Genomic DNA, 25,591 nt, shown 5'->3' with positions numbered 1-25,591 from the left:
TAAAGTTTTTGAAATATGATGACTTCAAATTTTTTTATAAAATAATTTTTTTAAGAATCTAAATTCAACAAAACCATACATGAAAAATTATACCTAGTTAGTGTTAGTTCTTCAATTCATACTTTTACATAAGGCGTAATATAGATTATTTATTATGACTGTGAGTGTTCGAGTTATATGTTAAGGAAAATGGTTTCTAGCAAAAATTACGAGAATAAAATATAACTTTACAGACAACAAATAATAAAACATCAACAATTGGTCGTAGGGGGGATCTGGTGGTAATAATGAAATTTAAAACATGCAAATATCACAAAAGAATGATTCCAAACAATGAAAATGGAATGGTAGAAAATTCAAGTTCTGTAAGAATTTACTAATAGAAGTGTAAAATTCCCCACCCAACCCAGCCCCTGTCTCCTCAATGTTAAAAATGCCCTATAATGCCATACAGATAATACAAAACTACGCAAAATACCTTCATCTCCCAGCCAATTAAGATAATCAAGAATCCATTTAGGGGAAGAAAATAACCAACACCAAAATTGGATCATTTGACTACCAAAGTTGTCCCCAAAGCCAACAATGCAAAAATGCCCTATAATGCACCCCCCCCCCCCCGCACCACATGGAAAACAAAATTACCCCAAAAGTCTCCCCCCCCCCCTCCACTACCAAAAAACTTAAAATTAACACAAAATAATATTTACAATTGTAATGAAATATAAGTGATTTGAGGGATAAGACAATGGACGACAAATTGATATTCAACCTCAATTATAATAAACAAAATTGAAAATTACCCATTTTGTAGATTAAGATTATTGGTCGAAGAGTTCTACATTACCTATGTGTTTGAAACGAACCTATCAAAATTGAATTAACGTATCCAAAGTTTTTGAGCTAACGAATAAGATAACAAGGTTATAATTTTTGCAGCATAAATGTAATTTATAGTCCAATATCCCCTCCCTCTCTAAATTAAATCTGAATCCACTTTAGCTTTGTGGGCAACAAAGCGTGGACCCGCATCAGATGATTGGCCCCAAGCCTGCTGGTGGCTTCTTGTGACGTCATCACTACATTACAACTTCTCACAGGACATTTCAATAATCCATTATACTCATCTGAGGTGATTTGTAAGGGTTCTTTGTTTTGGCTTTCCTGGATTTTCTTGTCTTCGAACTTTTCTCTAAAAAAACAGAAATTTTAATTTGTTTTTAGTAGGTACCTACTTGTTCTTTAATAACTTAATAGTAACCAACTACAGGAATATAATAGAGTAGTGATTATTAAACAAACTATTTGATTGTTTTGCCTTTGCACAGAATCCTAAAAATGCACAATAATGAGTTGTGCAGAGATTTATTTGGGTTTTAAAAGCCTGACAGTGTAACAGTGATTATTTTTAACATCTCTATTATGTTACTCAATGAAACAACTATCAATCCCAACATATCACTAATAGATATCATAAGTGATTACCTTCAAGGTAATTTTAAAAAGCCTTACCTTGATTCTAGGATAAAACTATTCTCATCTTCTTTGACTGAGTCAACAGAATCAAGAAAATGCGCAAATTGATGTCTTTCTAACTGAATCAGCTGATTAAACTTGGCAGAACATTGTGTACACTTCAAATCATTTTTGGCGCCATTTTCAGAATCTTGCTTTTTGACTGGAGAAATTTTTGTTTCTTGGAGTGACAAACTGACAGAAGTTTGAACATTATTGGGGCTGTTTAATACTTCTTTTTCATTCAGAACATTGTTTTCTAGATCTTTAACATTTGAATTTGTTTTAAGATTGTAATTATTAGATTCAGTGATTTCAGTATCAGTTACAATATTATCATTATCATTTCCTACAGACGTTACAATTTCAAACAGGTTTTTGGCAACTCCAGAATTGGCTTGGGGTAGAGTATCTTCTTTTTCTCTTTTGACTAAATAGTTTGGCTTTTTCAGAGGGCTTACCATCCATACCTCTCTAAGAGGACTACTTTTGGCTTTCTTAACAACTTTACTTTTTGATAATAAAGTATTTGTAAAAATATTATTTGGTTTAAAGTCATTATGACTATTTTCAATGTGATTAAATTGATCAATTTTATTTTCTTCAATATCTAAAGGTTCATCCTTGATAAATAAATCTTCATCTAGAATGCTGACTAAATAATCAGAAGTATTTGTTTCTAAGTCAGATTTTATTAAAATATTATTAGTAATATCAATATCATTTTTGGTATTTTTAAGTTTGCTAATATCATTTTCTTTTGGGGACTTTTCATTGTCACTTTCATACTCGTCTTCGTCGCTAGTTTCCAGCAGTTCATCAACATTATTAACTGTAACTAAACTATTTTCATGATCATCAGTGATATGGTCAATTTCAGCATCATTCGTGTATTCTATTTCAAAATTGTCCCCCAAAATTTCATCATTTAAATTTTCTAAATTTTTATGCTTTCTTGAAGTTTTTGTGTGTCTTGAAATAATTTTGTTACTTGGTGAGACACTTCTAGATGATTTATCACAGTGAGGAATTATTATTTTTATAGTTTTACTACAATGACTTGATTCATGCTTGTATAAAGACTTCCTGTAATTAAAAGGTTTGTGGCATATAACACAGGAATATGTGAATTTTGCAGATTTTGTAGGACCAGGTTTAGAAGATTTTTTGTTTGACTTTGATTCAAGTTTAGGTTCTGAATTTGATTTGAGTTCTTGATCAGAATTTGTCTGCTGTTCACTTAAGATCCTTTAGATAAGAGTTTGTAATTGCACAATTCAGAAGTTAACATTCATAAGTAGCGAAGCACAAACCAAATCATGATTTGATTAGACAAACAAATCTTGAAAGATACGGCAAGTTGGGGTAGAAACTAATTCATTCAAACAAATTTTCACCAAATTATTTCTAAAACTAAGGGAGAATCATACAAAATAAAATTGCTCATAATTCATGAGACCAACCCCCTCCCTTTTCAAAACAATACCTACACAAACGTGTTCAATTAGCCTATTATTGAATCAATTCTTAATGGAAGTATGAAATACAAACTCATGCCTGTCTGTGATTAAACTTTCAGCTTTTTGAAGTTTTAGCGCCAACCTTTCTTGCTTTCTTCTCTTGCGGACCAAAAAATTATGCTTCTTTAAGAGACAACTTTCTACAATTGAATAAGCATACTTTTTACAAGCCAACAGTTTAACACCAGCTGAATGATTGAAAAAGTGTCGCAACAGGAAACCTTCCTTCTTGAAAGTTTTCTTACACAAACCACAGGAGAATGTTTGTTCATTATATATTTGTTGCATTTTTATTATATGAGTGCTGAGAGGTTACTATTGTGATGTATAGGTGGTTCACATATGTTGCAAGAAAATCATATTTGTGATGTTATAGTTTCTGCATGTAATCAGAACCGATGTGATTGGTGGGTTAAAATTAATTGACCATGACATGATAGCACATTTGAGCTACTTGTTGTTTTATCCACAGAATCTAAAAATAGAAAAAAAAGGATCATGGAAGGAAAACGAATTAGCGGGTTTCGTCGTATTTTCGAAAACGAAGTAGCGGGTTTCGTCGTATTTTCACTGTAGCTTTTCTCCTATTTCTAGCCCCTGCAGAGGACTCTAACCCTGCGGTGTAATAATTAATTTACCTAACCTATCAAAAGCAACTGTGAAACATGCAACGAAACCTGCTACTTTGTTTTCTTTACATGATCAAAAAAACATTATTATCCTAGTAAATTAGGTACCTAGGTAATATGGTTAATGTTTAGGACATTGAGGAAGATAGTTCATCTACCGACAAAATAAGTAAAGATTTTTCTGAGTTTCCCTACTGCCTTCCCGTTAGGTTCTATCAATTAAAGTAGGACAACTGCCACAACTGAAAAATAGCCAAGATATGTAAAAATTCTTAGATAGACAAACTTACCTCCCAATACTCAATGACAACATTTCAGAGAAAGCCTAGAATTTATTTTGTGATGCTATTAGCCGAAAAGAAAATTCAAATTCGATAAATATAGCTAAAATATGCCAAATTATAAAATTTTTTGGGCTACTTTAAGTCAGAAAAAAATGAAACTAAAAAATTAGCTAAAATATGCCAAATTAGTTTTTTGGGCTTCTTTTAGTCAGAAAAAAAATGAAACCGAAAAAATTGGCTAAGATATGCCAAATTTAAAAATGTGTAGGTAACAAATACGTCTTATTTGAGACCTTTGTTTTTAAAAGTCATTAGAGCATCATGATTGTTTTAATTGGCAAAAAAGGTAAAAACTTGATGTATGCCTATTAATTTTTTTTACATAATAAAGCTTTACTGAATGTATTGTTAGTGATAATATATTAAAAATAAATAGACAAAACTATGCTCTATTGAATCAAAACTTAATTGTTAGTCAGATTTTTTTTATGCTGTAACTTATACCTTAGATGGACCACCAAAAAAACCTAGGTAAAGTTTTGTATATTTTTATTTTTTATTTCTTCCCCCTGTTCCCTTTAAGTTGCAATCCTCAATTAACCCAACCTAACCAAAAAAGCATAGGTAAAACTCTAAGTTTTTTTTTTCAATGTGGGACCCGATATGCTCCTCTCCATCGAGTTATAATAACAGCCTTACCTACCTATTTTGTAGATTTTACATATGATGTCTAAAGCATTTTCATTTTACAATTTTTCTGAAAAAAAAACAACGATAACATATAGTAAGAATTTAAAAAATATATCAAAAATAGAAAACATCCTTTAAAGATATACTTTTATAAACAAATATAAAAAATATAGTTGTGATTTGATAGGCGGCAGATGAACGACTGACAAAAACATTCGGTAATATGAATTATATTTTGTGCTTTAATTTAGATATTACTTTCATTATTAAAACAACTTTTAAAATGCACAGTCAAAATAACAACAAATATTGATCATTTAAAAATGTGGTCATATTATTAATGACATAAATACACCTATAAAATACAAGCTGAAAAAAAGAGCACCATGTTTTTTTATTACGGTTGTTTTATTTTATATTAAAGCATGAATTGAATAACTAGAATAAAGCTCAACATCAAATTTTCTAAGCTCAAAAAACAGAAAGTTATTTGGTAACATGATTATTTTGATTAAAGCATTTGACTTTGGTTTTCTGGACTTGATTATTTTGTAGGTATCTTGGTTTAAAATGCAAATAAAACTGAATTAAAATGCCCTTCAGTCAAAAGATTAAAAATAAATACTTTAACTCAATAATTAAAATACGTTAACATTATTTAAACTTAATTTAAGTTAATAAATCTACATTCTATATAAAAAATATATAACATGATATCCTTATATAAGTAACAGGATTTTGTGTGTGTACTAAAGGCTCTTGCTAACCGCTGAAAAGATAAGGTTCTCCTTTACAATATAGCTTCTCATAGGTCCTGGGAAGGTTTATAACTATATAAGGGAGGCTACCACCACCCTCCAAAGAGAAATCGCCACTAGAAAAAATGACAAACGCCATAAAAAAATATGCTATGAACCTACACAATGCTTCAGTGTAAAGGACAACCATACTAATCCAGCGGTTAGCGAGATCCTTTGCTACACACATACAGAACATCCAGTTACTTCTATTAAAGGAATATAGGCACTTAGGTTTCATCTTACAGGTACTGTAATTATCATTCTAGAGCTTAACAGCCAAAAATTTTAAGCATTGTTTTTCTTATAACTTAATTTTATCACTTAAAGCATATTTTAGCTATTTACATAACTTATTATTACATATTATAACTTATGAAAAATATATTTTTACTTTAATTATGTTTTGTTAGTATGTAATACAGAAAAATAAGCTGTTAAAAAATAGGAAGACATCTTTCTTTAAAAAATATCGCAAAAATATTGATTTTTGTGAGAAAAAATGTGTTATCATTGACAAACATTATTACGACTGGTTCTAATCCATTTTAACTTATTTGAAGGAGTAGTTGCATGTACTCTAAGCAGATGTTTGTCCCCAATAGCTTTCAGTCCCTTTCTGTTTAAGACTATCTTACAGCCGTTGAAAGGACAGCTGAATAACTGCTTGCACTGTTGTCTGTCTGTTGTGGTGGAAGAAGATTTGACATATTGTCTTTTTTTGTTTACCCGCATTTTTTCAGTTGAAATATTTTTCTTGCTTTGACTTTTTTGGCGTCCATGAAAGATTTCGTGGATTTTTAGTTTACTTTCAAAGTCAAATAAAGTATGGCATATCTTACAAGAGTATTTGACTAGTTGGGTTGATTTTATAGTTTGATTGGGTATGTTTGACAGGCTTTTTTCTTGGTTTGTAGGTATTTCTGTAAGTATTTTGTCAGTATTGTTTAGAATAGAATTATTTTCTTTGGTTGACTCTGGAATTTGTGATTCTTCGTGTGATGTGGATTTAGTTTCAACTTTATTAGCAGGCTCTTCATTCAAACTTTCTGACCAAACTTCAGCAATTGTGATTTCTTTAGAATCAACTTCTTCAAGAATTGCATTGTCTTGAAACTGAATCTCCCCGATATATTCAATACAATCATTTTCATCGTTGGCATTGTCATCCGTAGCGTTTTTATTCTCACATAACCTTTGAGTAAGATTGGCATTTTGTGTGATTTCTTTGATAGGCAATGGTAAATCATCTTGTACTGTTTCCTGTGTTGCATTCTGAGTCAATATTGAGGCGGGTGGTGGTTTACATGGCCCAAGTCCAAAATTCGCCAGAAATCTCTCCTTTGTCATTTCAACGTCAGCTTCATCTCTTTCATTGTCATCAATATAATATTTATCAAACAGCTTTTTCAAAGCTTTGTCATTTTGATTTTTCTTTCTGATTTGTATCTTCAAAGTTGATGGTATTAATGCTAGTTTTCTAAACAGGTTGTCGCAACGTTTTAGTTTAATAAAACACTTCTTAACAGGGAAGTGAGCGGGGGTAATACAATTTTGAATGTTAACAACACATGGCTGAATCTTCAACTTTTTCGAAGGATCTTTGGGTAAAGATTTCTTATTTGTGCACTTTGAATTTGAAAGATGAAATGATGAATTTTTGGTGGATAATATTCTATCAATGTTTTTTACTTTGATAGGTGATATCTTTGGATCATTTTGACTGTTTCTTTGTTGTCTGGGTGTATGGGATAAAGACTTGTTGCTGATATAGGCTGAATTCTGAATGTATTTCAAATTTATTTCCTCAACGCTTAATACTCGGATGGCTGATAAAGCTTTCTTGCGGGAAATTATTTGAGATTTTTGTGATTTGATTTTCAATTGGCGAAGCTGGTTCTTTTGTTTTCTCCGATTCTAAAATTTAAAAAAAATAAAAGTTCTATTTGTAGTATAAAGAATCAAAGATGTACTATTATGTCCTAGCCTATAAACATAAGTCATTGCCACGATGAATTGAGGAAAAAAAATGATAACAAGATTAGTTTTCATAAAAACTTATACATTTTTGAAAATTAAACATCGCAAACTAAAGAATATTAGCCAGGAAGTAAGGGAGGGGACAATGGGCAATTAATTCAATTTAAGAGTTTTCGCTGAAAAGCAATGAAAACCAGATTTATTCAGAAAATTTGACCAAAATTGTAAGGGGATCATGGTAATATAATTTAGAACAAAATTAGTTCTAAGAAAAAAATCATTCACTTGAAAATTAAATTACCAATACATCACAATGTAGTAAACATTCTGTAATAAATCACTAGAAAAATCGTGTTTAGAACTTCGTCAATCCTTCTTCTATATTTTTAACTGCAACCTAAATTCAAGGGGTTCTTAGGTTGTTTAATACATAAATATCACAGTAGAGTTTCTATATATGAAATGACATTTTCTTCGGAAAAAATATTTGTTAAAACCAGCCATCTTTTCTGTCTGCTATATTCAAAACTAACTCAGCTAGTTAGTAGAGCATTGATGCGCTAGTACCCAAAGTCAGACAGAACCTGCTGAATTCGTGCACATTCCCTTTAAGCCAGTACCCAAAGTCTGAGACTCCTAAAAATTGAATATTCGATCCATTGTCCCCTCCCTTACTCCCTGATATTAGCACAGATCCAAGTCCTATTCGAAGAAATTAGATTCAGGGATTAGCAAAGGGATAGTTGCACGAAATGCATTTAATCTTAAATTTTGTGAACCGCATAATTTTTCCTATTCAATGGTTCAAACTACATTTAAAGCGAATATACTTAAAAGAATTTAAATTTTCTACCACGTAGTTATAAAATATCAAGACTTGAATCATGAATGTCATATTCTTGTTATATATGCAATTTTTATAGCTGGCATATTTACACAAAAACAGCATGAAGACTAATAATGTGAAATCTTACTGTTTGTTATTTACTGTAATACACAATTATATACAATGTTTGATGGCAAACTTGTAACTTAAACTTGAAATCTTTTTTCTGAAATGCACTTCAACTAACTTTCCCTTTAGGCAAATAAATCGACACCCCTACTCTTTTAAAACTATTTATGAAAGAAAAATGTTTCACCTGTTGATGAAAATGAGACTTTAAGTGGATGTTAAATTCAGTATTGTTTCTAAAAAATGATTGGCATGCATGACAATTAAAACCAACTCCATGAATTCTTTTCCTGTTTCATAATTAAGTTCTGGCCAGTAGCCTTAATCAATATAATGAACTCCCCAACTACTATGAACAAAATTACCATAATTAAAATTATTAGCTGAAATGTTTTAACACTTTATTTGATCAGCTTTCACTCTTATTTTTTTTTTTTTTTTTTTTGGGGGGGGGCATGTTCTCTCATTTTCATTTCGAGGGGATAGGTGTTACCCCCAGAAAACATTTAAACCCCCCCAATAAAATTAAATGGAGCCCAACATGGTTCAAATCCTTGCCGTTTTTTTTATTTGGTTAATTTTGGCATTTTCCTACAGGTTTTAACTTCAATACCCTCCCCCCCCCACCCTTATTGAAATTTTGTATACTTTTTTAAAAATATAACACATTGAAATAATACCTTATCTTTTTTTCGAGACAAAAGGGGGGAGGCGGAAGTGACACTTTTTGAAACCAAAACTAAAAGTCAAAGGTACTCAGCTAAATAGAGAGTTACAGCTCTGAGATTTGACGTGGCAGTTGCTTTTAAGAGGTATAATATGGAACTGTGAGGAAACGGTGGCGGAACTGCTGCTCCTGCCAAAAACCGCTGTTTCCCGCCGAATTTTTTTCGACTTTTCTCTCCAAATGCAAATATAAGGAACGACAGGAAAGTGGAAGGCTGCAAATGCAGTAAAAGAGAAGTGTGGTTTACTAGAAGTATGATGCCGTTCAATATATTTGCACTTGACACTTTTTATATGAAAAAATAAGGGAAATTTTTATAAAAGAATTATCTAATATAGCGAAAAAAGATAAAAATAAATTTCAGTGGGAGCGGCGGTTCCACCGCCGTTTCTTAACAGTTCCATATTGTACCTCTATATAGCAACTACCATGTGAAATCTCAAAGCTGTAACTCTTTATTTAGTTGAGTTCCTTTGACTTTCAGTTTTGGTTTCAAAAAGTGTCACTTCCGCCCCCTCCCTTTGTATTTAAGAAGAAAAGCTCAGAACTTTTCCTGTGTCTCAGCCAGAACTCTTTTCTTGCAAAACAATTATTGCAATATTCACATGAAAAAAATTTCAGCTTTAGGGAAGGTTTCAAATCATCTTCTTCTGTAAAAGTATAAACATCTGCAAGATCAGAATTGCCATGTGTATCTGCACATTTGGTCAAGTTTCCAGGTATTGATCCTCCTTGTTGGAGATGGGCCGTGTTTTTGATTTCATTGTCAAGCTCTTCAATAAAGGTGGCAATTTCATCTGGTGTGTTGGCACCCTTTGGCTCAGTCACAGAAACCATCTGAAAACAAGATTGGTTTTAAGATAACTGATGCCTTTTTGAAATAAAAAATATTAATATTCTTCGATGTAAGGGCACTAACGGACAAACGGTCAGACTAACTTTTTGGAGATCGTCGTTTTAGATGTCCCAATGGGCAAACAAATGACGAGAAAGCGTTGAATTTAATTTGAATTGATGGAAGAAGTGAAAAATATACATATGTCTTTTTGAAAAAGGCATAATAAAGAAAAACTATATTGTACATGCAAGCTAATAAAAGAAAAGAACTAATAGTAAACTGTAATGCAGTAAAAATATTGATAATACTGTACGTCAACCCATTAGAAGATATGGCCCCTAAATATACCCCCCCCCCCCCACCCTACTCAAAAAAATGCTTCTTTGCTACTAAAAAATATATAAATCATGGAGGGACTATAGGTTAAGCCACTGATTAAACAGCAAGTATAGCAATTGAACTTGCAAGTCAAATAACATGCATTTATCAACAAATAAATAAAATATAAAAAAATTGGATCTACTGCAGTTCATGGTAAAATATTGCTGGTAAGCAATATTTACAAAAATCTAAGAATTTTAAAGACTGCTAGCTGCCAAACGGCTGAACGTACAGATCATGCCCGCACACTGTTTTAAGCGGCATAAGAAGGCCTACAAATAATCTGGAATAGCAATAAATCAATTGTGCATAATTATCTCGCAGTGCAGAGAAATGCGCGAAAAAGACCTATTTTTCGCGGTTTTTCTTCAGTGAAGCTTTCCCTGTGCATAATTGGATCTTGGCTATTCCAGATTATTTGTAGGCCTTGTTATGCCGCTTAAAATGGTGTGCGGGTATGATCTATACGTTTAGCCGTTTGGCAGCTAGCAGCCTTTAAAATTCATAGAATTTTGGAAATATTGCTTACCAGCAATATTTTACCGTGAACTGCAGTAGATCCAAAAAATTAAACATTGTCTTTTTAGCTTTGAATATTTTGGTAGAATTAATGTCTCAAAACAAACAAAAATTATACCTTTATTTCAAATGGTAGCACGTAGGAAAATCTATGAAAACTCCATACTTCGACTTTTTGTGCATAAGCATTCATAGACAACTGACATAGACCTGAAAAAAAATTTTATTTAAAAATTTCACTTGTACGTATCATTAACATATTTTGATAGTACGTGTTCATTTTATATATTAATAAACATTTGTATAAATCTTTTATTCTTTTAACAAATGAATAGTTTAATGACGCATACCAGGGATCTTTAGGGATAGAAGATAAATTTAAAATTACCCTTTGGTGGAAAAGTTTAAACTCTGCTTGTTTGTGCAATTACAAAGTAAAATTGTCCCCTAAACTTTCCCAACAATAGCCAACGAATAAGAGAAAAAAAACTCTTACCCCCCTACCTCATATCAATTTTAATTTATTTTTAAAAAGGAGGGAGGGGGGACTTTCAGTGCTTGGTAGGAGCTTTGGGTTAAAACATTATGGAGAAGATCCCTTAAAGATGTCATGTTATAGTATAAAATAAAAGAATAACATACAAAAAAACATTGATGACAACATCCATTATCGAAGCATTAAAAATTCATGGAATTACAAAAAAAAATAATTATAGAAAAGATGTTTGGTAGAATAATGTGCAATAATTCTTAGAAATCACGAAACCTTTCTGAAAGGGATAGTTTCACGAAGTGAATTTAAAAAAAAAATAGTGAACTGTAAGTTTTTTCTATTTTAAATTACGTAGTAGTGCAAAATATAAAGTTATTGATTAAAATTAAAAGATTTGACCAGGGATTTTCCTTAAAAAATGAGTTTTCATTTTTATTTCAACTTCGTTTCATGTTATATATGGCAAAAACTTTTTTGTCATAAATACAACTTTAGATAGCATTTACTAGTTAATAGAACTTCAAACTTTTTATACAACAAAAAAATACACATAACAACAAAGAATGACCAATAAAATATTTAGTATAGTACTTAGAGTAGTGATCTTTTTATATGCCTTAGTAGAATATATTAGGCGTTTGATAGATATGATTGTGATAAAGAATTTTAACATTGACCTGACCGAACTTTTTTTTTTGACAATATCTAAAAAAATTAGTGATTTGCAACATAAATTACATGAGAATTGTCTTTTTATATATAAATATATATATAGTTGTTTTCGCGTGAGATAATGTGTATATTGTAAGTAAACCGGACGGTTTTCTTTATTTTTAAAAAAAAAGAATCTATAGAAAACCTGTCCTATAATGAACCGGACGTTATTTTTTATGTTTTTTAAGTAACTTGTCCCAAGGGGAACCCCTGTTCAATTTTTTTATAACTCTTGTGAAATATGTGGAAAAAGATTCTCTGATATTGTTTTTTTAGCTATACATATTTGGAAAAAATAGACCATTCTCATGTAATTTATGTGGCAAATCACTTTAACTTTTTTTAGATATTGTCAAATAAAAAAAGTTTGGCCTGGTCAATGTTAAAAATTCTTTAACATATAATCATATCTATCCAATGCCTAATATATTCTACTAAGACATATAAAAGTTCACTACTCTAAGTACCTTAACTCTTTAAATACACTTCGTAGAACTATCCCTTTTAATAGAAATGTTTTCAAAGTATTATATGCATGACTGACACTTGATGCTTATTGAAAGAGGGAAAAACTTAAGCCGTCTATCTTTAATCGCAGCCGAGAAAATCGCATTTTCCCAATAGTGTCACGGACGGACTTACGTACAGACAAAGTGAATTATAGAGTAGCTTCGCTGCTAATAAATATGGTAACTAAAATCATTAATTAAACACCCTCAATGTAGCTATACCTTTCTTATCAAACTAACTAACCCCTCATATCAATACTGACAATCAAATCAATATTTTAAAGTTTAAAACACACAGTATTATTTAGTAAAACAAACTAAAAAATTTAATGCGATTAGACAGTTAAAAAATAATTGTTAAACCCGCCATATTCACGGGAATCCAGATAACACTTGATTTACAAATTACAAAACAAATATCGATTTTCTATGACGTCTATCAGATAAGGTATTTAAACTTTAAATAAAATAGAATAAATAAACAAAGCTATTATGCAAGTACTGCATGTATGTACGTCCGTCCGATTATATGAAGTAAAATTTACTATGTAATACTTGTTTACAAAGTACATGGCTCTTAATAGCCCCTAGAAGGATAGTGCCTATATGAATTCTGAAGTGGCAACTTAGTTCAGATAAGTCAAAAAAAAAGTTTTTACCAAAAACAAAATCAGCTTGATATCTCTAAATTAAGCTCAGAACCTATAATTTTAGTGTTTTGGGGGGTGTTTTACCCCACTAGCCCCTAGAAGGAAAGTGCAAAAATTCTATTTTCAAAGTTTTACCGGTATAGCCATGCCAATCATATAAGAGATTTCACAAAAAGAATCAGGTTTATTTACAACTATACTCACAAGCCCAAACATCCAGCCAGGGCAAAATTTGTTACTGAATTTCCTTTTCTTATAAGTGTACAAACTCCACCCCCCCCCCCCTTTCTACGTTAGTTAACTGTCTACTATTTATTGTACCAGTGTACACTTTAGAAATTACGCATTTCTGAGTGGCGCATTTTTTTCCAAGATTACATAATATTTATATGAGAAGAGATAAAAAGTAAGTATTACTAAAAGATAAAGAAATATAATTAATAACATAGAGTGGTAAATTAATATTTAGAGGTTGAAGCCCTATGTGCTTTAAAGAATTAATTTCTTAGGCTCAAGTGTAGTTTGATATCAACATGTTTCTGCAAGTGTAATTTAGTAGGTATATTGTTATTTGTAGTTGAATATCCACATATTTTTCCTGTAATGTAGTGCAATGTCCAATCTAATTTCTTATCTTTATTTCTTTATACCAATGCTTTTTCAACTAATGTATGTCGGTTTCTTCTAGTAAAAAACTTGCTAGCCGCAAAACAACTGAACGAATATATTTTACGTAGGCACAAAATTTTAACCAACAAAAGAACAAAAAATCTGTAATACCTATTATTCAATAATGAACATTGATCTCGCAGCGCACATAAATGCTCGATAAAGACTTATTTTACGTTTGTTTTCTTCAGTCAAGCTTTCCATGTGCCTAATTGGATCTTGGCTATTCCAGATTATACCTTATTACCAAGTGCGCAAAGCATGTACCTTCAGCCGTTTGGAAGCTAGCAGCCTTTAAAGTTAAGATTTTAGGGAATAATAGATTCCAGGATCATTAAACACCTTGAACTGCAACAGATCCAATTTAACTTATATAAATATTTAACTATATCACAATCAAATTTAAACTAAAAGATAATGAACAACGTAGTTGAAGTTTTACTTTTAAGCTTTAATTGACCTCTGAAAGACGAACGAAAGTAATTTTATAAGTAAAGTAAAACAAACTAAAAAAATAGCGCGTAATTTGTTAAGTTTAAGCAACCCTTCCCCTCTGTTAAGGACATTTTTTTCTATTTTCAACCCCAATTTGTCTTTTTTAATATTCCCCTTAAATAATGTTTCTTTCGTACTGCAAATTTTTAATTTAGCTTAATTTAGATTTATTTTAAAAAGTTCTAAAGATAGGTAAATTATATTTTAGTAAAACAAATCTAAATTTAGCATAAATGAATAATTAAATCCAAAGGTATTATTTGTTAAATGATCGAGTATTTAAAAAAGTATTTTTTAATGTATGTAAATCTTAAGGGATAAGACCATGGATGATAAATTAATATACATATAATAATTATTACAAACAAAATTACCCCTTCTACAGAATTATAAATTAGAAATCGAAACTAACCAATCCAAATTTAATAAAAGTAGCCAACAAATAAGATGACGAGGATATGAAATTTGGGTACCAAAGTAATTTACAGTCAAATGTCCCCTACCACCCTGATTAAACGCGTCCATAATTACGCTGTATTTGCAGAAGTGATGTCATTGTAAATATACAAGTGTTGAAATATGTATACATCTAAAAACATTTAGTTTTTGAATACAAATACATAACAAAAAAGTACTATTTATAGCAGTTTTCAATGATATTGGGCCATGCCTATTAGGTAATCATCCCTTTCCAAACTACTCCACCCATTTCCCACCTTCAAGCAATGTACTTTCACTTCCGTAAAATGTTTTACTTTTTACTTCATCAAATTACTAGCGGCTCTAGTGGAACTTGTAACAAGATGGGGAAGTCGATCCTCTACTTCTATTTTTGATTTTTAAAAGTAAAAAAATTCCAGACCATATAAGAAGCTTCTTCACTGATAATGAGAACCATATCGATAACACAAACACCATGCTACTTTTATATTAGGATAAGAACTTTAAATATTAATAGAGAACAAACTACCCCAAGCCCGAACACAATTAATCCCCTCTCCCCATTTCTCTTTGCAATTGTACAATATTTACGGCTAGCAGCTACGCCCCAAGAGGGAAAAATATTCAAGGGTGGGGGGGGGGGGGGGGGGGGATGGTGTCGACCACATTTTTAATATTAGTTTTTTTGGAGGGAGATTTCTATAGTTATAAACCTTCCAAGGACCTATAAAAAGCTACCCTGTAAAGAAGAACCACATCGGTTCAGCGGTTTGCGAAATCCTTCAGTACAAACAAATAAAATTAAACAAACAGAGAGACATTCTGTTACTTGATTACAAGGATTATAATATTACGCTGTAGTGATGGCACACCCCTTGAAACATGAGAACAAGTGTAAGAGGAAAATGGTCATAAATAAAGGGCGCCAAAAACACGAACAAAAAATCCCCATAACTATTAAAATATTAGATGATTATAATATACTGTTATCTTACTGCTTAATATTTTACTAAAATTTTTCTTTGTATTAAAGCTCTGTAATATATATGGTGCATTATTTGCCAAATGTACCACTTTTCTGCACTACCTCTCCGATTTTGTTAATACTCTATATTTTGGTTTGTTGGGTGATTCAAGGATGCTGGATGGCCAAAAAAAAGTTTCAGAGTCCCTGGATGTCTAGATATCTAGCTATCTATGAAGGTAGGTAACAAAAATTTAAAAAACACCCATTTTTTCACAATTTTAAAATTTAATTTTTTCATCAATCTTACATCCAACCTATACATTTTATACACCAAAATGATCGTTTATTCATGTAAAAAGCGCACATAACGCTATTTTGACCAAAACTCTAATTTTACAGGATGTCCAACAAAAAGTGTATTTTGGATATCTAGCGTAATACCCAAAATACCTGTCCGAAAAAAATCATTTTTTTTGGCTTAAATCCTGTGTTTTATCTGTGGGCTTATGTGGTATATAACGGTTTGGAGGACCCGGGACTATAAGGTTGTCAAATTTCATTTTGGAACACCCTGTAAATGTGATTTTTGTGTCTGTAGAGCTAAATCTTTGGGTATTTTTTTCAAATTACTCTAATATGTGTCTTAGTATGTTTGGCCATAGTGTTTTCTGACCAGATCAATATTTTCCTATTTTTTGGACACCCTGTATTTTCAAAAAAAGAGAAATTTTTTTTTTTTTTTTTTAATTTTTTTTCTATTTTTAAGTTACTTAAAACTGTTATATAGATACAGATTTTGACTAATAACAATAATATTTGCCTATTTTACAAATTTTTACACTTTTGGGACACCCTGTGCATGTTTTTGAAAAATGATGGTTTTTGCCCATTTTTGGGAGGAAGCAGTCGTTTTAAGGCCATAGACTAGTTCTTCATTTTTGTAGAACTTTTCAAGATACATCATTTGTTATTTATGCAAAAAGCGCAAAAACCGAACCGTTTTGCCGTTTTTCACTGCCAAAGGCAGAATTTTTTACGTTTTTTGCCGTTCCCGAGGATTTAATGCGCATTTTAGGTAGGAAGACGTTGATTTTTCAAGATAACTGTGAAATACTTTTATTTAGGCATTTTATTTTACTAAATTTCATGTAAAGTAAAAATTTTTGTATATCCAACCGATTTTTGTCAAAAGGAATTTCAAATGCACATGGTTTATGTTTCTTTTATTACTTATGTTATAGCAATTATTTATATTATATACACTTCATTTTCTTGTTTTAACAATTGAAATCCATCTCGACGAAAAACGGTTAGCTGCACAAAAAATTTGACTTAATATGAATATTAGAAAATTAAATTTCCTAAATAAAAGTATTTCAGAGTAATCTTGAAAAATCAACGTCTTCCTACCTATAATGCGCATTAAATCCTCGGAAACGGCAAAAAACGTAAAAAATTCCGCCTTTGGCAGTAAAAAAAACGGCAAAACTGTTCGGTTTTTGCGCTTTTTGCATAAATAACAAATGATGTATCTTGAAAAGTTCTACAAAAATAAAGAAATAGTCTATGGCCTTAAAACGACTCCTTCCTCCCAAAAATGGGCAAAAACCATCATTTTTCAAAAACATGCACAGGGTGTCCCAAAAGTGTAAAAATTTGTAAAATAGGCAAATATTAATGTTACTAGTCAAAATTTGTATCTATATGAAAGTTTTAAGTAACTTAAAAATAGAAAAAAAATTAAAAAAAAAAAAAAAATTTTTCTCTTTTTTTGAAAATACAAAATGAAATTTGACAACCTTATAGTCCCGGGTCCTCCAAACCGTTATATTCCACATATGCCCAAAGATAAAACACAGGATTTAGGCCAAAAAAAATGATTTTTTTCGTACAGGTATTTTGGGTATTACGCTAGATATCCAAAATACACTTTTTGTTGGACATCCTGTAAAATTAGAGTTTTGGCCAAAATAGCATTATGTGCCCTTTTTACATGAATAAACGATCATTTTGGTGTATAAAATGTATAGGTTGGATGTAAGATTGATGAAAAAATTAATTTTTAAAATTGTGAAAAAATGGGTGTTTTTTAAATTTTTGTTACCTACCTTTATAGATAGCTAGATATCTAGACATCCAGGGACTCTGAAACTTTTTTTTGGCCATCCAGCATCCTTGAATCACCCAACAAACCAAAATATAGAGTATTAACAAAATGGGAGAGGTAGTGCAGAAAAGTGATACATTTGGCAAATAATGCACCATATGTAATTCTTAAAACCTATTAAACACAGATGATGCTAAAAAATTAATTTTGCTTAATTTGAGAAACGTCAAAATTTTGAACACCATTCATCCCCCCCCCCCTTGCCGGGTTTTTCTTAGCTCCCATGTGTGAGATTTTTTAAGTAGCGAAGCTACTCTATAACCCACTTTGTTTGTATAGTTCGTAATACCATTGGATAAATAATATTTACTCGGTCGATATTTCAAATGGATCTGAAGGGATACGACAATGGTCGATAAATTGATGTACATTCCCAATGATGATAAACAAATAACTCCTTCTGTAGATTACAATTAGTGGTTGAAACGATTGGACACTCAACTAAGTGAACCATCTAATAAAAATTTCATAAAAGTCCCTAAGGTTGTTAAGCCAACCAATAAGAAAACGTTATTATGAGACGTTGGGGACTAGTGTGATAAATAGTCCATTCCCTCCATGGATATTTCAGGTGGAATGATTTGGGGGGGGGGGGGGGGCGATTCTAATCGCAAATGTCTAGTATAAATATATCTTAAATAGATTGGTCGGTCTAATAGTCATAATTGTGCTTCACTATATATGAATGTTATCATCCTTGTTTTTAAGTCAATATACCTCATCAATTCACTTCTACTAGATCTTCAACATTTTAAAGTTTTCCATTGTTTTTGTGTTTCTGAAAATTTGATATAAACTTTAATCACACATATACAAATAATATCAAAACATAACATATATAAAAATCTTTTTAAAAGTATCACATAAATATTACAATTAATTACAAAAACTATTTTATATATTACATATAAGCAAAATAAAAGCACCAAAGTTCATAAGTATTAAAGGTAAATTTTTCATATTACAATTTAAGTACATTAAAGTATACATTTATTTTAAGTATAACCGGTTGCAAGAATAAGGGTTAGGCCTATAGAGAGAGCGAAGCGCACCTAAAAATTATTATATCCTCGACGATTTTTTACGCCCACTTATAAACAAAAAAAAACGAGGTTAATGTAGGGGGTGAAATACATATAACAAGAGGCATAGACGTCCAAGGTAAACAAAATTTACCCCTGCCAACAGATTTTACGGGCGGTAATTACCCCCCCAAGCAAACTTTACCCCCGGGGTAAAATTTTTTATTTTTTTATTTTTTTATTTTTTTTTTTTGGGGGGGGGGTAAAAAAATTTGCGGCGCGTTTCGCGCGCCATTTTACCCCCCCCCCCCCCCCCAAAAAAAAAAGCAAATTACCCCCCCCTTAAAAAAAATTTTACCCCCCCCCCAAGTAAAAAAGCTTGGACGCCCCTGACAAGAGGGCTGTTTTATATTCAGGGGGATGAATACACCCCTTGGTGAAGGATCCCCTGGATAATAAAAAAAAATCAACAGCCAAACAGGCTTCCTTTAATTTATAGCATTATCCCCCCCCTGGCACTTTAAGGTGAGGTTTTAGATCCACTCCCCTTATTTTGTGGGTGGATACACACCTCTTTTGATCCCTTTTGAGTACAATAGTAAAATAGTTTGGAGAAAAAAACTCTCATGATTAAATTTTTTTTGATTTGTAAAGGCAAGAATAGAAAAATGCAAAATTTGTACAATGATTTAAGTGAAGCCTGGACAGTGATTAGGCATTTTATTAAAAAAAATGATTTAGGAAGAAATAAAAGTAATAGGAAATAAAAATAAATTGCGTTAGAAATAAAATTTAACTTAAAACTAAAAATGCTGTAGATATAGAAAAACCAGTAATTAATGTAAATTTCTCATACAATATATATACAATTACAACATTTTTTGAATCTAGTGCAATTCACGGTAAAATGTTACTGGTAACGATCATCTCTAAAAATTAACTGTGAAGGCTGCTAGCTGCCAAACGTATATGCCATGCCCTCACACCGTGTTATGTGGCGCCGTTGAACGCCTTAAATGTTCATTTTTGATTTGGGAGATAATCGTTACCAGGAACATTTTACCGTAAACAGCACTAGATCTACATGAAATATGGCACACTTACTGACAAACTCTGATTATGTAACAGCCGTGTTAAAAAAGTGCATAATAATGCAATTAAAAAAAGTTCTTAAAAAACTAAAAACGTAACATTTACATCCTTTGGGTTACAAAAAAAGTTCTAAAAAACGTAACATTTACATCCATTGGGTTACGGGTAATCAGCATCTAAGCATCTATAAAAAGTAGCGAAGCACAAAAAAATGGATAAGAATTTGTAAAAAGGAGATTTGAAGAGCATTTGTTATACTTAATCAAGAAAAGATTTATTGGAGCAAAAAATCACGAAACCTTCCTCAAGTTTTTTTATATTTTTTTATATTGTGTGACTAAAAGACTGATCGTCAAAGTAAATTACATATTAGATGCTCAGAACAACGAGAAATTTAATTTTGATACTTTTTTAACCTACAAAAAAAACTTAACTATGCTCCATATTGATGAAAATATTGACAAGAAGTTTCAGCCGTCTATCTTTTATGGGAGCTGAGAAAATCACGTTTCACCCAGAACGTTTCAGCCGGATAGACGGATATTTCAAGAGAGTAGTTTCGCAATTAAAAATATTTATCTTCAGAAATCAAATCAAGTTTACAACCTGCATTGCGTTACAGTCTATCAGTACCTAAAAAATTAAATAAAAAAATAACTTGGATTTTAATTCTATATTATTAGCTACTAAAACAGCAACTGACTATTTAATTAATAACGGTTACCCCCCTAGTTTCCTCTAAGGTACTTAAGGGAAGTAAGGTGGGGGGGGGGGGGGGGTATAAGTCGACATCAACCTAAAATCTTTGTTTAAAAAAAAACAATTTAGTCGCGTTTTCACTTTGTGGGTTAGGCACTGGGGAAACCCTCCCCGAAATAGTTCTAAACTTTCCCAGGGAATAAGGAGCTTCACTGTGCCAACGAGAACCATGTCAGTATAAGCGAGATCTTAAGTTAACATAGACAAAATGACATACAGACAGTTATCATGTTACCATAATCAACAATCAAGAGTTTCATTTTTATGGGTGTCAACTTTCTGTTAGTTACCTTTGCTCAAGTTAGGAATGAAACCACTTTATATAAATTTCCATCCATGATCTTAGTGCTCCGCTACTTATGGATGTTGTCATCCTTGTCCTAATACAATCATAAGATTGAAAGGTAGAAAACATTGATACAAGCTAGACTTGTAGAAAACTTTCATTTGAAAAGATTTTGAAACTAAATTTATACCTTTATATATCTATTCTTCGACCATTTCAAGAATTGGGAAAGGAAAAAAATCTGTTTCATTGAGATAAGCTCGGCATTCTGGATGTGCGTCACATATGGCGTCATCTTCATCCTTGTTTTCATCAATAGCATGAGCAGCATCTTCTAATGTGTGGCTTTTCTTCTGCTTGTGAGTGTTTTCAACATTGGCAGAACTGTCAATAATGACATTAGTATTGATGGCGAAGGAGTTTATGTTTACTTCATCAATTGTTACATATTCAGTTGCGTTATTTGGGATAGCATCAGTTACTGCCATTGCATTGTCCTTTACTGTACTTTGAGCTTGTTTATGATCAGCTTGTTGAACAGCATCATTGACTATGTCCTTGAGTATATCACTGACAACTAGAATGCTGGCAAATCTTGAATAAGACATGTCTTTTTTGGCAAGAGATTTATTTTGATTTGAACCAGATGATGGCTCCTTAATTGTGTTGTTCTTGACGGGAGAAGACTTTTTATCCTTCCTGGGAAAAAGCTGTTTCAGTTTTGATTTATCATTGTTTGTAGCACTTGCAGAAGATCCCTCTTCATCTTTATTATCATTATCATCAAGATGAATTATTTCAATTTCTTTGACAGTCATTGAAGATTTTAGACAGTCAAATTGATCCTTAACAATGTTGTCTTTGACTTCCTTTGCATTATTTTCATCTTTGTCTTTTGTATTATCATTGGAATCTTTAGCGGCATTTTCAATGGAATCTTGTACAACATACTTTTCCTTATTAACAAAATTTTTGTTGATATCTGAGCTTTTCTTGTTTTCAAAGAAAGGATTTTTCAAATGTTCATAATTGGCAACTTTTGCAGATTTCTCATAAAAAGGATTTTCAACAACCTTCCTTTTAGGTTTTCTGACGGGTTTCTTTCTTTTGATTGATTTACTATCCACAATATTGCTAACGTTAATCCTTTCAATATTGACCAGAACATTTTTCATCTTGTATTTTTGTGTTTGTCTCCTATTGTTAAAAGTGACATAAGTTTTCATCTTTTCTTCAGAGTTGAAGAATTCTTTAGGATTTTTCAGTGCAGTGTTGTCTATGAAACTACCTTTCCTCTTTCTAGATGATGATGAAATATTTTGAGAAGTACTACTCCTATTCTTTGCTTCAACCTTGTCAGATATTTGAGAATTTCTCTTGACGTTTTCATCATTTCTTCTTGCATCTTTAATAATGCTACTAATGTTGTTATCCCCACAATTTCTTTTTTCAAGTTTATTACTGCTAGTGACTTCATTGACATTTTGAACATGTTCAGCAAGAGTATCTCCACTCTTACCATTATCATTTCCAATAACACCTTCTCCTTTATCAAAGAGATACAGAGATAGGGTTAAAGTCTATAGAAAAAGCTTAAAACTAGGCAAAACAATAAAACTCTTCAAGTTAGTTGACGCTTTAGGTTTCAAAATCTATCTAAAACATGATTGAAACGTACATGTTTACTGCTTTCACATATTTATATCAAGATAATTAGATTATCATTATACCTACCCCCCCCCCCCTTAAAATCAAAATTTTAGTTTTAGACCCTATGTCCCGTCTCTGTATCCTTGCCTTTTTCTTTCTGGGCATTTGTATCCTCAATGTCACAGAGGAGATGATCAATGCTATTTCTTAAATCCACGGTATTCACAATGTCATCAGAGTCATCTAGAAGCTTATCAAGGCTGTTCCTCCTTCAATACAAATACTTTAGAATGATCGTTGCTTTCAATGAATAGTGAACACTGGTACCCACCAGAGACGTGCAAGCTTTTTATTTTGATGAGGGTAAAATGAAGGGGTTTCAACAGAGAGAGAGGACAATGGGCTGTTTATTACACTAGTCCCTAAAGTTTTATAACGCTTTCAATTCGTTGGCTTAACAACTTTGGTGACTTTTAATGAATTTTGATTGGTTGGTTTATAAAGTTGAGTGTTTAAACGTCAAAGCTGATACCCCCTCCCCTTATTTTAAAATAATCAGGTTTGGTGTGATTTTTCGTTTGTCAGTTTTGGTTAGGTCATATTGGGTAATTGATAGACCCTTAAGGATAGGGAACCCAAATTATAGGACCCGCTGGGTTTGGGCCTCACCGCAGGGGTTAGGTATAAGAGAAAAAACTATCTTCCCATTTTTTCAATTTAATTTACAAAATAAGGGAGGGGGATATTAGTGCTCAACCGATACTTTCATTGAAAGCACTAAATAATACAGTGCATGGTTCCATGAAAAGCATTAGAATTGAAAATTAGATATCCCAGTATTATTTCCTATTTTGATTTATATAGGAAAACAACAAAATTTGTAGGTAAGCATTTTAATTTTCTACTATGAAGCATTCAAAAATCAAGATTTAAAAAGTATAGGTTTTTTTTGAACCTGCAAATCGTAAAAATTATTTTTTTTAAATGGGACCAAGACCAGTAGAAAGATCTCGGAAAAGTCGATCAGGTCCTAAAAGGACGTAAACCTAGGACTTTGGGAAGTTTGTCAAAATTGATCTCAAAAACGGCACAGACTTCGCCCCGCCTCGAGGCGAAGTCGGTAGGGCATTTTCAAGTCTCAAAAAATCGATGACGTATTGATTTTATTACAGCATGCCTAAAAGGTAAAAGTTGCGAAATGTAATAAAGAGTATGCATACAAATTTTTATTAAGATAGGTCAATTTTTTCTACAAAAAAAATAATTTTTCCGAAGTACGCGAAATTTTACCTTTTTTTTTCGAAAATTTTTTTTGATAAAAAACATAAAAATACTACTAGAAAAAATAACTTTTTATGACTTTTAAGGCCTGATTCTTAAAATTCAGGCAATTTTATATAGATTTGGCCAAAAAAAATTAGTTCTATTAGCAAAATTTCCTGAAAAATTCAAGTTGAAAAAAAAGAAAAGTTTGGCAAAATCTGTGGTCGATTTTCCAGCTTCAAAATACCTATGACATATTGATTTAATTACTGCATGCCCTAAAGGTTAAAGTTGCTAAATGTAATAAAGAGCATTCACAAAAAAATTTATGAAGATCGGACAATTTTTTCTACAAAAAAAAATAAATTTTTTCAAAGTACGAGAAATTTGACTTTTTTTCTTGAAAATTTCCCTTTTTTATATAAAATTGAAAAAGTTAGTATATAAAGTGAAAAAACCGAGTTCGCCCCGCTTCATTTTCAGTCGATTTAAGAAAAAACTATACAAGCTTTTTTAAAGTTTTAAACGGAAATGGATAGCCTATTAGATTCTTAATAAGTCCCCTGAAGACGTCTAAGCTCTAGCTCTTACCAGTTTTTGTCCAACTTACCGTTTTTCCGACCGAAGCAAAAAAAATCAAAAAAAAAAAAATTTTGTCGTCCGACTTTGAGACCCAATAAGTACCCTAAAAATTTTCTGTCAGTCGATTAGAACATGGAGAAAAATGTCATTTAATGAAGGTGTGTAAAAAAATAAAGACTTCGCCCTAATACCGAGATCGCCCCGCTTTACCCTACTTAAAAGCACACCAGGATAAGTATTTTAAAAGGAAAGCTAAGAAGGTGAACGCTAAAAAGGACAAAATATACATTATGTGTAATAGTGTATGTACTGTAAATCTTTTAAAGTACATAAAAAAACAGGCAGGTAACTTTAAATTTGTGTAATTTATATGTGCCACACAATTTAATATGACAGACGGACATACGGTTATTGAGTATCTGCAATAATTGTTACGTAATTCTAGAATTATAAAGAACACTAAAACTGCAAATCATTTTCAATGTATTTTTTCCTATTTAGGGTTTGATTGGTATTTACAATATCCTCCCCATCTATAAGCTCGTCCATGCTATCTCTTTTCTTCTCCACTTGATTAGTGACACTTTCATCGATCTTTCTTTTTTCAGAAGGCTCTTTTTTGTGCCTTTTCTCTTTCTGTACCTTTTCCTTTTTCTTTATTTGAAGCAGATGATCAAAAAATTTGTGGCTCAACAGAGATCTTTGATTTGTATAAGTAACGTTGCATAACCTACAAGAATAATTAGCAGCTTTATCCTCTTTAATATCAGAACCTTGTTTGGCGGTCTTTAGTCTTTCTATTCTAACTTCAACTTTCGGCAGAAAATGAACAATTTTGTGTCTTCTCATAATCTCTTCACTAACAAAAGCTTGACTGCATATGTCACAATGATTTAAAGGCAGATTGTCCATTAATGGAACAATGTCATCATTAATAGTGGTAACATTGACTGTAGAAACTTTTAAGTCATTTATAAATGTTACAAAATTATCATCA

General features: G+C 31.5%; 5 protein-coding genes across 8 annotated transcripts in view; 2 read left to right on the top strand and 3 right to left on the bottom strand.

Moving 5' to 3' along the window:
* Positions 1 to 25,591, top strand: part of LOC145310994 (chromosome-associated kinesin KIF4A-like) — a 456,179-nt gene that overhangs the window by 298,029 nt on the left and 132,559 nt on the right. The window lies entirely within an intron of this gene.
* Positions 1 to 25,591, top strand: part of LOC145322611 (uncharacterized) — a 447,245-nt gene that overhangs the window by 298,029 nt on the left and 123,625 nt on the right. The window lies entirely within an intron of this gene.
* Positions 702 to 4,707, bottom strand: LOC145308470 (uncharacterized). Of its 2 annotated transcripts, none has more exons than XM_080150273.1 (4): positions 4,652 to 4,707; positions 3,073 to 3,510; positions 1,513 to 2,763; positions 702 to 1,192 (listed from the first exon to the last, which is right to left on the bottom strand). In XM_080150273.1, the coding sequence occupies exons 2-4, from the start codon at positions 3,321 to 3,323 to the stop codon at positions 982 to 984; spliced, it is 1,713 nt and encodes a 570-aa protein (XP_080006399.1). In that variant the 5' UTR covers positions 3,324 to 3,510; positions 4,652 to 4,707; the 3' UTR covers positions 702 to 981. The 2 variants fall into 2 exon arrangements, with proteins under 2 accessions (XP_080006399.1, XP_080006408.1); XM_080150282.1 differs by having other exon boundaries at positions 4,648 to 4,692.
* On the bottom strand, positions 5,157 to 13,357 carry LOC145308311 (uncharacterized). The gene is made up of 5 exons (XM_080150261.1): positions 13,337 to 13,357; positions 10,954 to 11,045; positions 9,655 to 9,934; positions 8,558 to 8,664; positions 5,157 to 7,352 (listed from the first exon to the last, which is right to left on the bottom strand). The coding sequence occupies exons 2-5, from the start codon at positions 11,026 to 11,028 to the stop codon at positions 5,946 to 5,948; spliced, it is 1,869 nt and encodes a 622-aa protein (XP_080006387.1). The 5' UTR covers positions 11,029 to 11,045; positions 13,337 to 13,357; the 3' UTR covers positions 5,157 to 5,945.
* Positions 19,353 to 23,039, bottom strand: LOC145311640 (uncharacterized). Of its 3 annotated transcripts, XR_013876741.1 has the most exons (4): positions 22,897 to 23,039; positions 21,290 to 22,645; positions 20,026 to 20,687; positions 19,353 to 19,849 (listed from the first exon to the last, which is right to left on the bottom strand). XR_013876741.1 is itself a non-coding variant. In XM_080150579.1 (3 exons), the coding sequence occupies exon 2, from the start codon at positions 22,323 to 22,325 to the stop codon at positions 21,300 to 21,302; it is 1,026 nt and encodes a 341-aa protein (XP_080006705.1). In that variant the 5' UTR covers positions 22,326 to 22,645; positions 22,897 to 23,039; the 3' UTR covers positions 19,353 to 20,687; positions 21,290 to 21,299. The 3 variants fall into 3 exon arrangements, 2 of the variants coding, with proteins under 2 accessions (XP_080006705.1, XP_080006707.1); XM_080150579.1 differs by having other exon boundaries at positions 19,353 to 20,687; XM_080150581.1 differs by lacking the exon at positions 22,897 to 23,039 and having other exon boundaries at positions 19,353 to 20,687; positions 21,290 to 22,721.

This window comes from Acartia tonsa, chromosome 1 (genome assembly GCF_053477335.1).
Source record: "Acartia tonsa isolate MP-2025a chromosome 1, ASM5347733v1, whole genome shotgun sequence".
NCBI classification, from domain to species: Eukaryota; Metazoa; Arthropoda; class Copepoda; order Calanoida; family Acartiidae; genus Acartia; species Acartia tonsa.
This window is presented reverse-complemented; position numbering and strand designations above follow the sequence as displayed.